The following is an 11,527-nucleotide window of genomic DNA, read 5'->3' as shown; positions in this document are numbered from 1 at the left end:
AGGTTTGCGTGTGAGGACAGTGTTGATATGCCTTCCAGACCAGAGGCACAACTTATGAAGAGGCAGGAGTTAAACACCACACTTATTGGTCAGACCTTCAAGGGCACCGTGGGTGCACACGTGAATCATTTTCAAGGTGAATTTAGAGGTAGTCTTCGTGGATATTCTCTCTGAGTTTCAAGTCTACAAGTAGCAAATTAGTAATCATAGAGAGGCCAATTATATAAATTGTGAAAACTAGCTCAAGTGACTACAGTTTATGGGGAATTGGATATTCAGTAAATCCAGAAGGTCTGGCTAGCATCAGACATATTGTGGTCAACCCAACCAGAAAACGGCTTTAAACACCAGCCCAGCTGCCTCTGTGCCAACAAGTGAGAGCAGGGCAGGCAGCACAGCCCAGGACCTGCAGAACAAGAAGGCCACAAGGAAGGCTGTTCCTGCGAGCTAAGCGCAAGCAGCCTGTGAACTAGGAGTGGCAACATCTGGGGAAAGAAATCCTCCCTCTGGGGGCCTCGAGGGACTCCCAGAGCAGCCTCACCTTTACAGCTAGAGAGAGACCAGGAAAGGCATGTTTTCCTGAAATTAGGGACACAAGTTTGGCAAAGGGCACAGGAGGGTAAGACTCACATAATGCAATCAATGCAACCCTAACCAATAAGAAAGGGCACGTCAGGAAGCTAGGGAAAAAATAGCAATAATTTTCTCATTTCAATAAATAAATATTTAACTACATATTTTCCATTAATTCTAAAAGGAATTAAGTCCTCAGTCAGAAATTGTAAGGTACCCTGTACAAGAATGCAAATTTAAACTAGGATAGAGGTCTACATTAAAGAAAATCTTTAAAAATTCTTAGTTCTCAAGTGTGCAGCCCAACATTTTCAAAAGAAGATGGAAATCTAAGACCTGTTGCTGCACAACCAATAACCAATGCAGAATTGCTAGAGAACGTATTTTCATTTCATGTGGTGAGTGCATTATCTTGGCAATTTTATCAATAGCTTTAAAATTAGCAATCTAATAGTTGTGGTAAAAACTGAGTGTGCTGTAATGTATTCATTTCATGATTATAAAAGGTAGCCTTTTTCATCTCTCATTTCTCACTCAGGACCAAGCAGTACTTTCCAGTAAATGATCCTCACCATCTTTGAGCCTGGCAGCACCTCTGAGACAAAACATACTGCAGGCTTTAATTAAGCATTTGACAAAAGCTATTTTCCAATACTGCCAATAAAATGTCTGAGCTATTTGAGCTATTTTTACATAGTCTTAAAGCATTTTCAAAAAGGTGCTAAACAAAATGAATTTAAAAACGGATTTTTTGGTCCCAAGGAGAGGATTTGATTTTCAAGGCTTCTGAAGTCTACTTTCCTGACTGCCAAAAGCAAATTTGCTTTTTAAACAAATGAAGAGCATCTCTTTCTTACAGTGCTTTTGCTTCCACCTGTCTCATTTTATTCTGTTTTTTCCCACCATGATGGTGCAGATTAAAATATCAGATTTTATACATATGGAAAAAATGGAATTGAAAGACTTTTGGCCATAACTGGCAAATGTCAACGGATTATTCGGAAAACCACACATAGGTGACTTCAGTTAAGGAAAGGACCATTACTGGAAGTTTACTGAATGTACCCCTTTCATTCCTTTCAGTGTTTCCGTGGGATCCAAGTAGATACACACACTATTTGTGTTTGAGAGGTAAAGATGAGCAAACTCCTCCCCCAGACTGAAAACCTTCGATTCCAGTACAGGTCAAATTCTTTTCTTCTAAAGCTATGGCAAACAGTTCAATGTAATGAAAATGACCCAAGCTCTGGTGGATGGCTCACAGTTATAACACTCCGAATGAATTACTTACAACGAGATTGGATACTATCAAATTCAAGAAGACTTTAAATTTTCCCAATCCTTGCCTGTATAATAATCTTTCATCAACAGGAAAATAACATATTGAACATCTGATGAAAGGGCAGTGTGGTGTTCTGGGTGGAGCACTGGACTTGAAATCAGATGTATGGGTTTGATTTTCTGCTCTGCCACTTACCTCTTTGACCAGGGGGAAATTCTTAACACCAGCTTCAGTTCCAGTACCTACTGTCCCCCAGTAAAATAATGAATGTAAATATGCTTTGCAAATTATAAGGCAGTAGGCAACTGTAAGGCATTTCCTCCATCAACAAGCTGACAATTTAACAACGATTCCTTTTAAATCACATACAATATTCCTGATTTCTCCCTACACCGGTTATCCTCATCTATTCCAACATGAAGACTTGGGGGGATCACTCGAAGAAGTCCAAGTTTGTTCCCCAAACAATTCCCTGCCAATGACTGAAGTGTTTTGGTTCATATTTGGTAATTAGGGGGAGGAAAAGAAAGCAAGAGGTCTTATTCGAGTTTTGATGCATGTGTGATATTCAAGTCCCAGTCCCTGTTTAAAGAAGGTCTTTTGCTAGTGAATGGCCAAAATTTTTACCTGGGAAGCATCACTCTTAAAAATGGAATGAATGCACATGGATAATGATTGCCAATAACTTTAGTTAACTTTAACTGAATGAAATCTTTAATTGTTATAAGTCAAATATATCTGCTCCAAATGACTGTCCAGTTGTGTTTTTTTTTGGTGGGGATGAATGTTGCCTAAAATAAGTGACCCATCCATGGTGACTGACATATCTCTGCTATATGGAGATTTTATTCTAGTAACGTATAATAAATAAGTCCAATACAACAAAAAATTTGCTCTCAAGCACCTATAATTTATAGCAAGAGGAGTTGGCCGTAGTACACTGAAAAGAAGCTTATATCTCCTTCATGTTAATAACACTGTCTACAATTTCAAAAGGTAATTACTACAGATTTTTTTTTTTTGCTTTTTCATACCAGGTGCTGTTATAACTTTATTAATTTGGCTGGCCAATTCTCTCACCTCTCTTAGAGCTGCTCTTATCTTCCCATCTCTGGAATGGAAAAATCAGTGAATTTTTTTAACCTTAAGTCATTTCAAACTATGAATTCTATATCAGATACAGCAGTAAAAGAGGCAAAAATGCATTCGTGGGTCAGGAGTCACACTAAACCATATAAGAAACTGCATTCTCCTCCTAAATGCTAATACTTATAACCCATGTGTTTAAAATCTGAAGACTTCACACTTCTTAAATTATTTCATTTATAAAAAAGTCAAGTCCAGGTTATACTTCTGTGTGCTTCTTTCTAACTGACTTGAACAAATGGCTTTGAAGTCCTTACTTATATGCAATGTGACTTGTAGGTAAATGAGATTATATATTAATTTTGTGTTATATGAAAAAAGTTGTCTCACTGCCTTACGGGCTCCCTTCATTTCGCTCAAGTTATAAACAGATCCCAACTCTGAACAAGCATGTAAGCCATTTTAAGTGAAAGTAATGACTAACTGAAAAGTGGGATTTGGGGACACAGAACTTTAATTTAGCTTTGTGTTTCTAAAGGTGATAATAATAAGAACAGTAACAACAATGGTAATAGTAGTATAACAATTCATGTATAACACCTACTATGTGCCAGGAACTGTTCTAAGCATTTGCCATAGATTAAAATTACTCTGGGAGATATCTAACTCCTAATGAAGAGACTGTGCCTTTGCTCCTTTGTCAAAGCATAATTGTTATTTTCTAAGATGATCTTTTTTTTAATGTTAGATAGGAAGGTGAAGAGAGATCAGAAATGGGTGAAAATTATTCTATAGCTTTATAGAATCAGAATTAGCCAGCTTGTTCTTAACCCTTCACAGACAACATTCTACCATATCAATTTACATAAAGATGGTAGCGAAAGTAATTTCCTGCAATGAGTTCTTTCTACATATCCTCCCTTTTATATATCTCAGCAAATCACGTGCTTTAATCAGTCTCAGGACCAATCATTTTGGCAAGAAGCTAAGTCATCTGTTGAAATTGTCGAAACTTCAATGTTTGTTAATCCAATGACAAAATTAAAATATCTTACACTTGTAAAGTGCTTTAAAGGTCCAAAGTGCTTCCACATTCACTCTCTTGTTTTAACCTAACCACCTACCTCCCTGTGAGATACAGCCTCCTTGCTGTAGTTACTCAATAAAGTTAGGAATTTCCTCAATGAACAACACATTTAGAGAACATTAAGCCTCCAGAATAGCTACGAAGTCATTTGAAGTTATTCATAAATCAGTAACTTATGCTAAGATAATGTTAATTATTTTAGAATCTAGATAATATTTGGGAAGACAGGGTTTATTTAAGGAACAAGAAATTTTCACTAATTTTCATCTTTGCTTAAACAAAGAGTAGTGGAAAGTATAGACAAACCTCTATGAAAACCTGTCCTTTCCAAAGTACCACAGGGACATAGACGGCTATGGAACACCCACATCAATATCATAAATGGTGTCTTCAGCAGTTAGGTTCAAACAGTAGCTTAAGACCAATTTCCAGGTGTACTTTACAGAATAAAATAGATCTGTTCTTGAAAAGCTGGTTATGAATTAAATTCTTGGAAATAGATCTGTATATTTTAAGTGCATGGTTCTAGTAGTAGTGGTGATTGTGTGTGTGTGCCTGCACGTGTACGTGTGTGTGTGTTGGGGGAAGCTCACAATTTAAAGGAGATCTGAATTGAATCCTTTGGCAAGCCAAAGCATCCTTTGGTCGTTTTAATGATCACTCTTTAATGTGTCCGTGCTGCAAACGTGAGTTTTTGTATGGCAAGTTTTCTAAAGCAGGGGGAGAAAGGGGAGGGGGCCTACACCTGCACTAAATAGGGAGCTTGTTAGGTGACTGCTGTGATCAGTCCCCAACTTGTTCTGCCTGATCAAGCACAGTGGGCAGAGATCCAATCACAAAAGCATTCCACAAAGCAAGCAAAGCAAAAATCTTCACTAAACTGACTACTGGAATGAGAACTGCTGGGGTCCATCCCTTCTCTTCCCTGGAAAAGCAGCACATTCTGGTAAAGAGGGAAGGCAGTTGAGACTATGGAGACATCATCTTCCAAAATCATTTCTTGAGAATGTCTCCAGACACCCTGATAACAACATTGCACGATGTACACGGCAGATTTACTCGAAGTCTTATTTCCAAGATCCTATTCTCTCTTACTTCTTCCTTTGGAAAAGTAACCCTTTAAAAAAAACTTCCACTCTTCCAGGGTAGGCTGCCCCTGGGGTCAGGTCTTCCTCCAGCCCTTATTATCTTGCTTACTGAATTGCCCAGAAGACGCACCAATTAGATGTTTTAAATGCTTTCTAAACCTTTCAAACAATATTCATACCCATTATAGTGTTGTCACCATACCCTCTTTGGGGGGAGTTACATGAAGAAAATGAGGCACAGCAGAGGTGACTTGCCTGTCACTGTTAGTGACAAAGAAAAGGAATGCTCAAGGTTTCTGGCAACTTATCCTGTGTAGAAACTAAGCAAATCAACACAAAAACACATTCCAGAGCCAAATACCCTCTTCTTTCAATCACCTGTTGTTCTGGATTATTTACCTTTTGTTCCCTCCAGACGTTCATGCTAACAGTTGAGATTTAACTTTCTTGGTAAATCACAGCAAACCAGCATAACAATGACTGCTTTTTAAGAAAGTAACTTTCGGAAGGAGAATGTCATCAACCCCCAAAGAATGTCATCAACCCCAAGGTTAACAGTTGATTATTACTGCTCAATATTCGGGGCTCTTATTAAATTTCCTGCAATTAAATATGGTCATTTGTAGAAAAGCAGCTTTCACTTGTTGATCTGAAAATGAGTTGATGGGATTCAATTTACGATGTCCTGTTTGTATAACTCACTAAGCGTTAGGGAAGGATATCTGAAAGCATCCTCATGCTACATATCCTTAAGTTTGAACTACTCCTAAAATGTAGAACCAATGTTTAAATGATAATCGGTTCTTTCCGGGTAAAGAAACTTATCATTAGATTAAAACAAGTTTTTGCAACGATCACAAGGTATTGCATGATTAAAACTGAATTCTACTTTCCATGCTAAATAAGCACCAGTGAATGAAATGTTAGCTCACATTTTCCTAACAATGCAGACAGAGTAGTGCATCGATCGATTCATTAAGCAATAACCATTAACTTCAGGGAAATGAATTCTAAACTCACCAACCTCTTTGGGGAGAGTCGAACTTCTCGTTGTCAGGTCTGGCAAAGTCCATTCTCACGTACGTGTCGTCGTCGTCAGAATCTTCTTGCTCTGGGGGTCTCGGCGCCCGGCCGCGGCCAGGTGATGGAGGGGGAGCGGCGGCTGCAGCGGCAGCCCCGCCGGCTCTGTTACCTCCCGCAAGGTCTGCCGATGGGTTTTGGGCTCTGGGGTTCGAGCCACCCGCAACGTCTTGGGCCGCTCTTACCACTTCGGCACCAGCAGCATTAGCAGCAGGTTGGAACCGGCGGACGGAGGCGGAGTCAGATCCCGCGGCGGCCTCGAGGCCCGCGGCGGCAGCGCCGCTGCCCGGGGCAGCGACCAGGGTGGAGGCGGCGGCTAAAGCCCGGCTCACGGCTACGGTTGGCGCGGTTGCCGCGGCCGCGGCTAAAGAGGCGGAGAGGTCTCTCTCGAGGCTGTCGGTCGGGAAAGCAGAGACGGCGGCTCTGGCAGCTGCAAAGAAACTTTGCGAACGGCTTTGTGGGCGTCTTCTCTCGAGCTCTTCTTCCAGCAGCAGCCTCGCTACAGGTGGTGGTTCAGAGCAGCGGCTCGGGGAGAGAGAAATGTCCATACAGCACTCAGAAAATGGGTCGACCACGTAGATGCGACCTGTTTCAGCATCGTAGCGAATGGCACTGTCAGCAAAAGGCACGGCTGGTGTCATTGCTGGGTTGAAAATCACTTCAATGTAGTCACCTTCTTCCTCATTAGCACTGTTACCTGTAGCACTGGGAGGAAGAGGCGGAAGTGGCCACCTAGCACCGTCCAGAGAGAAGGGGTTGGCACCTGGAATAGCTCTTAAAAGATCTGAGAGGTCGTTTGCTGGATTTGGAAATGGCACTCCGAACTCAACATTCACGTAATTCGAAAAGGCGAACTGTCTGGGGTCGGCAATTATGCCCCACAAACCCGGCAGTCTTTGAATACAGGGAGCTGGCATGTTGCTACCTCTTTTAGCGAAGTCAATCTTGATGTAGCCACTAGTGCTGTCGGCTTCTTTCTGCTCATGTGTGGGCTTTTGTGGTTTTGGCTTGATTTTATTCCCTTTTGTAATAAAAGGAAGTCGATTAGGTCTCTTAGTCTTGTTCTTGGGGGGCCCATCACCTGAACGCTTGTTAGGTGATCCCTCATCTCTAGGCTTTGAGAATGACCCCTCAACTGAAGGCTTTGAAGTTACATCTTTGGGGCCTCTGTTAGATGAGGCTTCTTTGTCTAGGCCCTTCCCCAGGAATTTTCCAGGTAACATTGGTACATACTCACTGTGGTCACTCTGCCCCAATGGGGAGCTCCGAAAAGCGTTTGGCAGAGAGAAGTAGGAGCTCCAACTTTTGGAGGAAGAGCCTCCCTGAGGATTTCTGGGGTTTTTTGGAATTGCACCAGCTCCAGGAGCCATAAACATGTAGTCACTGTCACTGTCATTGTCCTTTGAGTCATCCTCTTTGTCAGGATCAGGTGCTTTTGCAGGACTTGGTGCAGGTGGTGGGCTCACCCTGGGAAACATCATCATGTACCCTCTTGAATCTTCGAAAGGTGATCGAGAGTGGCGCTTCTTTGACACAGAGACATTTTGAGGAGCCATTGGCATATAATCGCTGGAGCTTGAGAGAGGGGCAGCCACCCCTGGCCTCATTGGCACGTATGGGTCATCCTCATCTTCATCAAAAGCTCTGGCCCTGTGGGGACCCCGAGCTGCACCTTCTGGGGTCTCTGCGTCTTTAACTTCTTTGGCTTCTTTGCGTTCTTTTGTGGCTCCTCTGTCAGCACAAAAATAAAGTCGGAACCTTCCCCCAGACTTTCCTTTTCCACCAGTTGCTGCAGCTGGCGGGGGTGGAGGCGGTGAAGGTGGTGGCATTTGCTGTTGCTTGCTTTGAGTTAATTTGCCAAAGTAGGATCTTTTCTTCAGAGATTTCCCATGGTCACCATTGCCTTCGGAGCCTTTCCCACTTCCTGAGCCTTTGCTCCCTCCAGAGTTCCTGCCCCTGCCTGAGCCATGGCCATCTCCGGGTCCTTGGCCACGGCCTGAGCCGTGCCCACCTCCAGCTCCCTGGCCACTGCCTGAGCCATGCCCACCTGAGGTGCCCTGGCCATCTCCTGAGCACTGGTTTCCTCCTGCACCCTGGCCCCCAGAGCCCTGGCCACTTGAGCCCTGGCTGCCACTTGAGCCCTGGCCACCTCCGGAGCCGTGCCCCCTGCCCGAGCACTGGCTTCCTCCAGAGCTCTGGCTACTGGAACCTTGGCCACTTGAACCCTGTCCACCTCCTGAGCCCCGGCCATTTCCAGAGCCCCAATTGTTCATGGGCATATAGTCGCCTCCGTTTCCTTCCTGGTCCTCTTTTCCCTGAGGATTGCCTTCTTCCCCAGAGTTGCCAGAGCCGGAACCAGGTGCTTCAGAAGACAGGCAAGCTCCCTCGCTGGGGGCTTCTGCAGGGTGCGGGCCACGCACGGGGCTGGGTGCTACACGGCGAAAAAAGCTGGCTGGCACTGAAATCGCTCTCCTGGATCTCCGCGCTCTGGGCAGGTGCAGTCTTCCTCGCCTGGAGGGGGGCACAGGCTCACTGGGTGTTATGTAGCGCCTGGCGAGGAGCATCTCGTCTTCCCCATCACCGATGGCCCTGAGGTGGCAAAACTGCTCAAAGCGGGACCTTCTGAGCCAGCCGCCGGGCTCGAGCGGCAGCATGTCCAGGTGCCTCCTAGTGGACAGCAGGGTTAACAGGTGGGCGCCGATACTGATGCTGTAGCTGCGGCAGCGGGCTCTGTATTCGTCTGCACACAAGGCTCTCATCTTCTCCAAAAACAGCTCGTGCATGTTTTGGGCCACCACACAGTCATCGACCTGCATCCAGAGCTCCCCCGGACCGATGACGGTGGACCTGCCGACTTCCAAGAAGAAATACTGCTCCGAGTGCCCGCAGCGACGGATGCTCAGGAGCTGGACGACCACGCTGGCCACTTCGGTATTTAGCCTCACAAACACAACCTCCTCGTCGGTAAGACAGAGCCGGAACACGCCGCTCAGCTCTTTTCTGTGCCCCAGCCCCCTGGGTTTGACTATTACCTGCCACACATCTTTGTAGAAGGGTGGCTCCGCCGCCGCTGCAGCCGCCAGTGCGGCCGGCTCTCCATCCGGCTGCGCGCCGGGCGTGCCGCAGCGGCGGCGCTTGCTCTCGAGGATGAGGCGGCTGAGCAGCAAGTACCAGCTCTCTTGCTCCGACTCGTTCTCGGCCACCATCGCGAAGTACTCGTCCTGGGTGAAAAGAGCGATGAGGTGTCGGTACCTTGCGTCGGCTCGCTGGCTCACCGAGAAGCACTGGTACAGGGTGATCACGCGCCGCGGTGGGATGAGCGCGGGGACCGCGGCGCCAGAGGCAGCCGCCGCTGCTGCAGCCGCCGCGGCGCGGACACTGTGCCGGAACTTCCTGGCATTTTCGTAGTATTCCAGTCGAGCTGGGGCGTCGGCGGTCTCCAGTTTGAGCACGAAGTAGCGCCTGTGGCCATGCTTCTGCTTCCGCAGGTAGCCGCGTTTGCAGACTTCGTCCCCGACGGGGAGGTCCTCCTCATCGGACTCGGAGTCTGACCGGGAGCCTGTGGCCGTGGAGAGCCACATGGCTCCCGGACAAGACGACCCGGTCCCAATGAGTGCGGTCGGGGTTCCCGAGGAAAGAAGTGGGGTGGGCGCCACCGCAGCTAGAGCTGCCGCTGTTGCCGCTGCTGCAGCTCGCAGTCTCCTTGTCGCTTGGTCGCGAGCGAAGGAGCAACTCGCCATGGTGATGCACGATGGTTTTAAGGTGAGCGGGCGGAGGGGGGGGGGGCTCGGGGAAGCGAGGGTTGGGGGAAGAGGCCGTTTACCCCTGTCCGCCCGCCCGCCCGCCTCGGCCCGCGCCCCCGCCCACTCCACTCGAAGCGCGCGGCGGCGGGCAAAACAACACGTGACCGCTGCCTCACGCGGCGGCCGCTGTGGCTCCGGCTACCAACACAGTGGAGGGGCGCGAGCGGCCGCCAGCAGAGGTGTGCGAGGGAGGGGGCAGTGGGCCCGAGAGGCGGGGCCACCTCCTATCCCGCCTAGACCCTCTTGGAGAATCTTCCGGCCTCTGGGCCTCGGGAGGACCGACGGGAGGAGGAGGGGCTCTCTCGCCACGCAGGTCCTCACGAGGAGTCCACGGAGGCACGGGCGTGGTAGGCGGGGTTTGGAGGGAGAAGTTCGAGAGACGCGGGAGAGCGGGCCGCGACGGGGGCAAGAGCACGGTTGGCTGGAGGGGGCGCTAGGTGGCGGGAGGAGGCGGAGCCTCCGCAGCTGTCTTGGGCGGTGCAGGGGAGAAGAGCTGGCAAGGTTCCGGGACGGTTTGTTTGTTTATTTGGGAAGCCGAAGCCAGGTGAAACTGTTACAAGGTTTTCATTGGATGGGATGGGAGCCAATGGGAGTGTCTGGCAGGGAGGCGGCCTCGAATTAATTAGTTTGGGGGGCAGGAAGGGAGCAGAGGGGCGTGGAGGAGTGGCTTGCGTCCCGTAGTGGGCTCCGCTGTCTGGTTGTCGCGCGTTCGGCGGTAAACAACCCTCTGCGAGTAGCTATTAATGGTAGTGATAAACTCATGCAAATCCCCAAGCCACGGTGACCCGGGACCGAGCCGGGCGCCCTCTCTTTTTCTTCCCGTCCCTCACATAAATTCTCTCTTTCTGTCACAGTCTGGTCCACTAGTTGCTGCCGCGCACGGCGAGCCGACAGTCTCGGGAGAAAGCGTGGGCACCCCCTGGAAACGTGTTAACCACCAGGGCACTCAGACCTGCCGCCCACTGCGCTGCAGGCACTCGCGAGCTCGCTTCATCCCTGACAAAAGCCCGCGAGTCTGAGGCACACAGATAACATCGATGCGCTCAAAATGAACCTAATCTTTCATCAGGGCGCGTCTGTAGCCCACGAGACGCAGGTTGGCAAAAGATGGTGTTTCTGGCTATTAGATTAATGCTGACTATGAAAGCACAAATTTGGGGGCCTGCAAAACAGCCATGACGAAAAAAAAATCGGACTCGATTCTTACTCAAATACACCAGTGTTGAGCTGTCGTGATATTTTCCCGTGGGAGATGCTTTGAAAGGCGTCTTTAAGAGAATTTCAAAATAATATTAAGTTTCCCTTTCCTTGATCGAGACCGAAAAACTTTAGAAAAAGAATAGCTCATACCTAGAACAAAGGATCATACTGAACACATATCCTAGAATATATTTCACATCCCTTGCGTCGAGAAAAGAAGATTTTTGCTGAATCTCAGTCTACAACTTGACACCTCAAAAATAAGAACTACTGCCTCCTCTGTTTCTGGAAAAACTGCTGGAGTGTAAGTGCAACCTGAAGTGTTTCT

The 11,527-nt window shown here is 47.5% G+C and overlaps 1 protein-coding gene across 1 annotated transcript; it reads right to left on the bottom strand.

Annotated features, from left to right (window-relative positions):
• Nucleotides 1–6,132: 6,132 nt before the first annotated feature.
• IRS4 (insulin receptor substrate 4) lies at nucleotides 6,133–9,936 on the bottom strand. Its single transcript, XM_060002950.1, has one exon. The coding sequence runs from the start codon at nucleotides 9,934–9,936 to the stop codon at nucleotides 6,133–6,135; it is 3,804 nt and encodes a 1,267-aa protein (XP_059858933.1).
• Nucleotides 9,937–11,527: the final 1,591 nt, after the last annotated feature.

The sequence above is a fragment of the Delphinus delphis genome, chromosome X (assembly GCF_949987515.2).
Source record: "Delphinus delphis chromosome X, mDelDel1.2, whole genome shotgun sequence".
Lineage (NCBI taxonomy): Eukaryota > Metazoa > Chordata > Mammalia > Artiodactyla > Delphinidae > Delphinus > Delphinus delphis.
Note: the sequence above shows the minus strand (reverse complement) of the source record. Positions and strands in the feature narration are given on the sequence as shown.

Coding starts and splice junctions, on each gene's coding strand:
- IRS4 (XM_060002950.1), bottom strand. CDS start 9,936: ATGGCGAGTTGCTCCTTCGCTCGCGACCAAGCGACAAGGAGACTGCGA.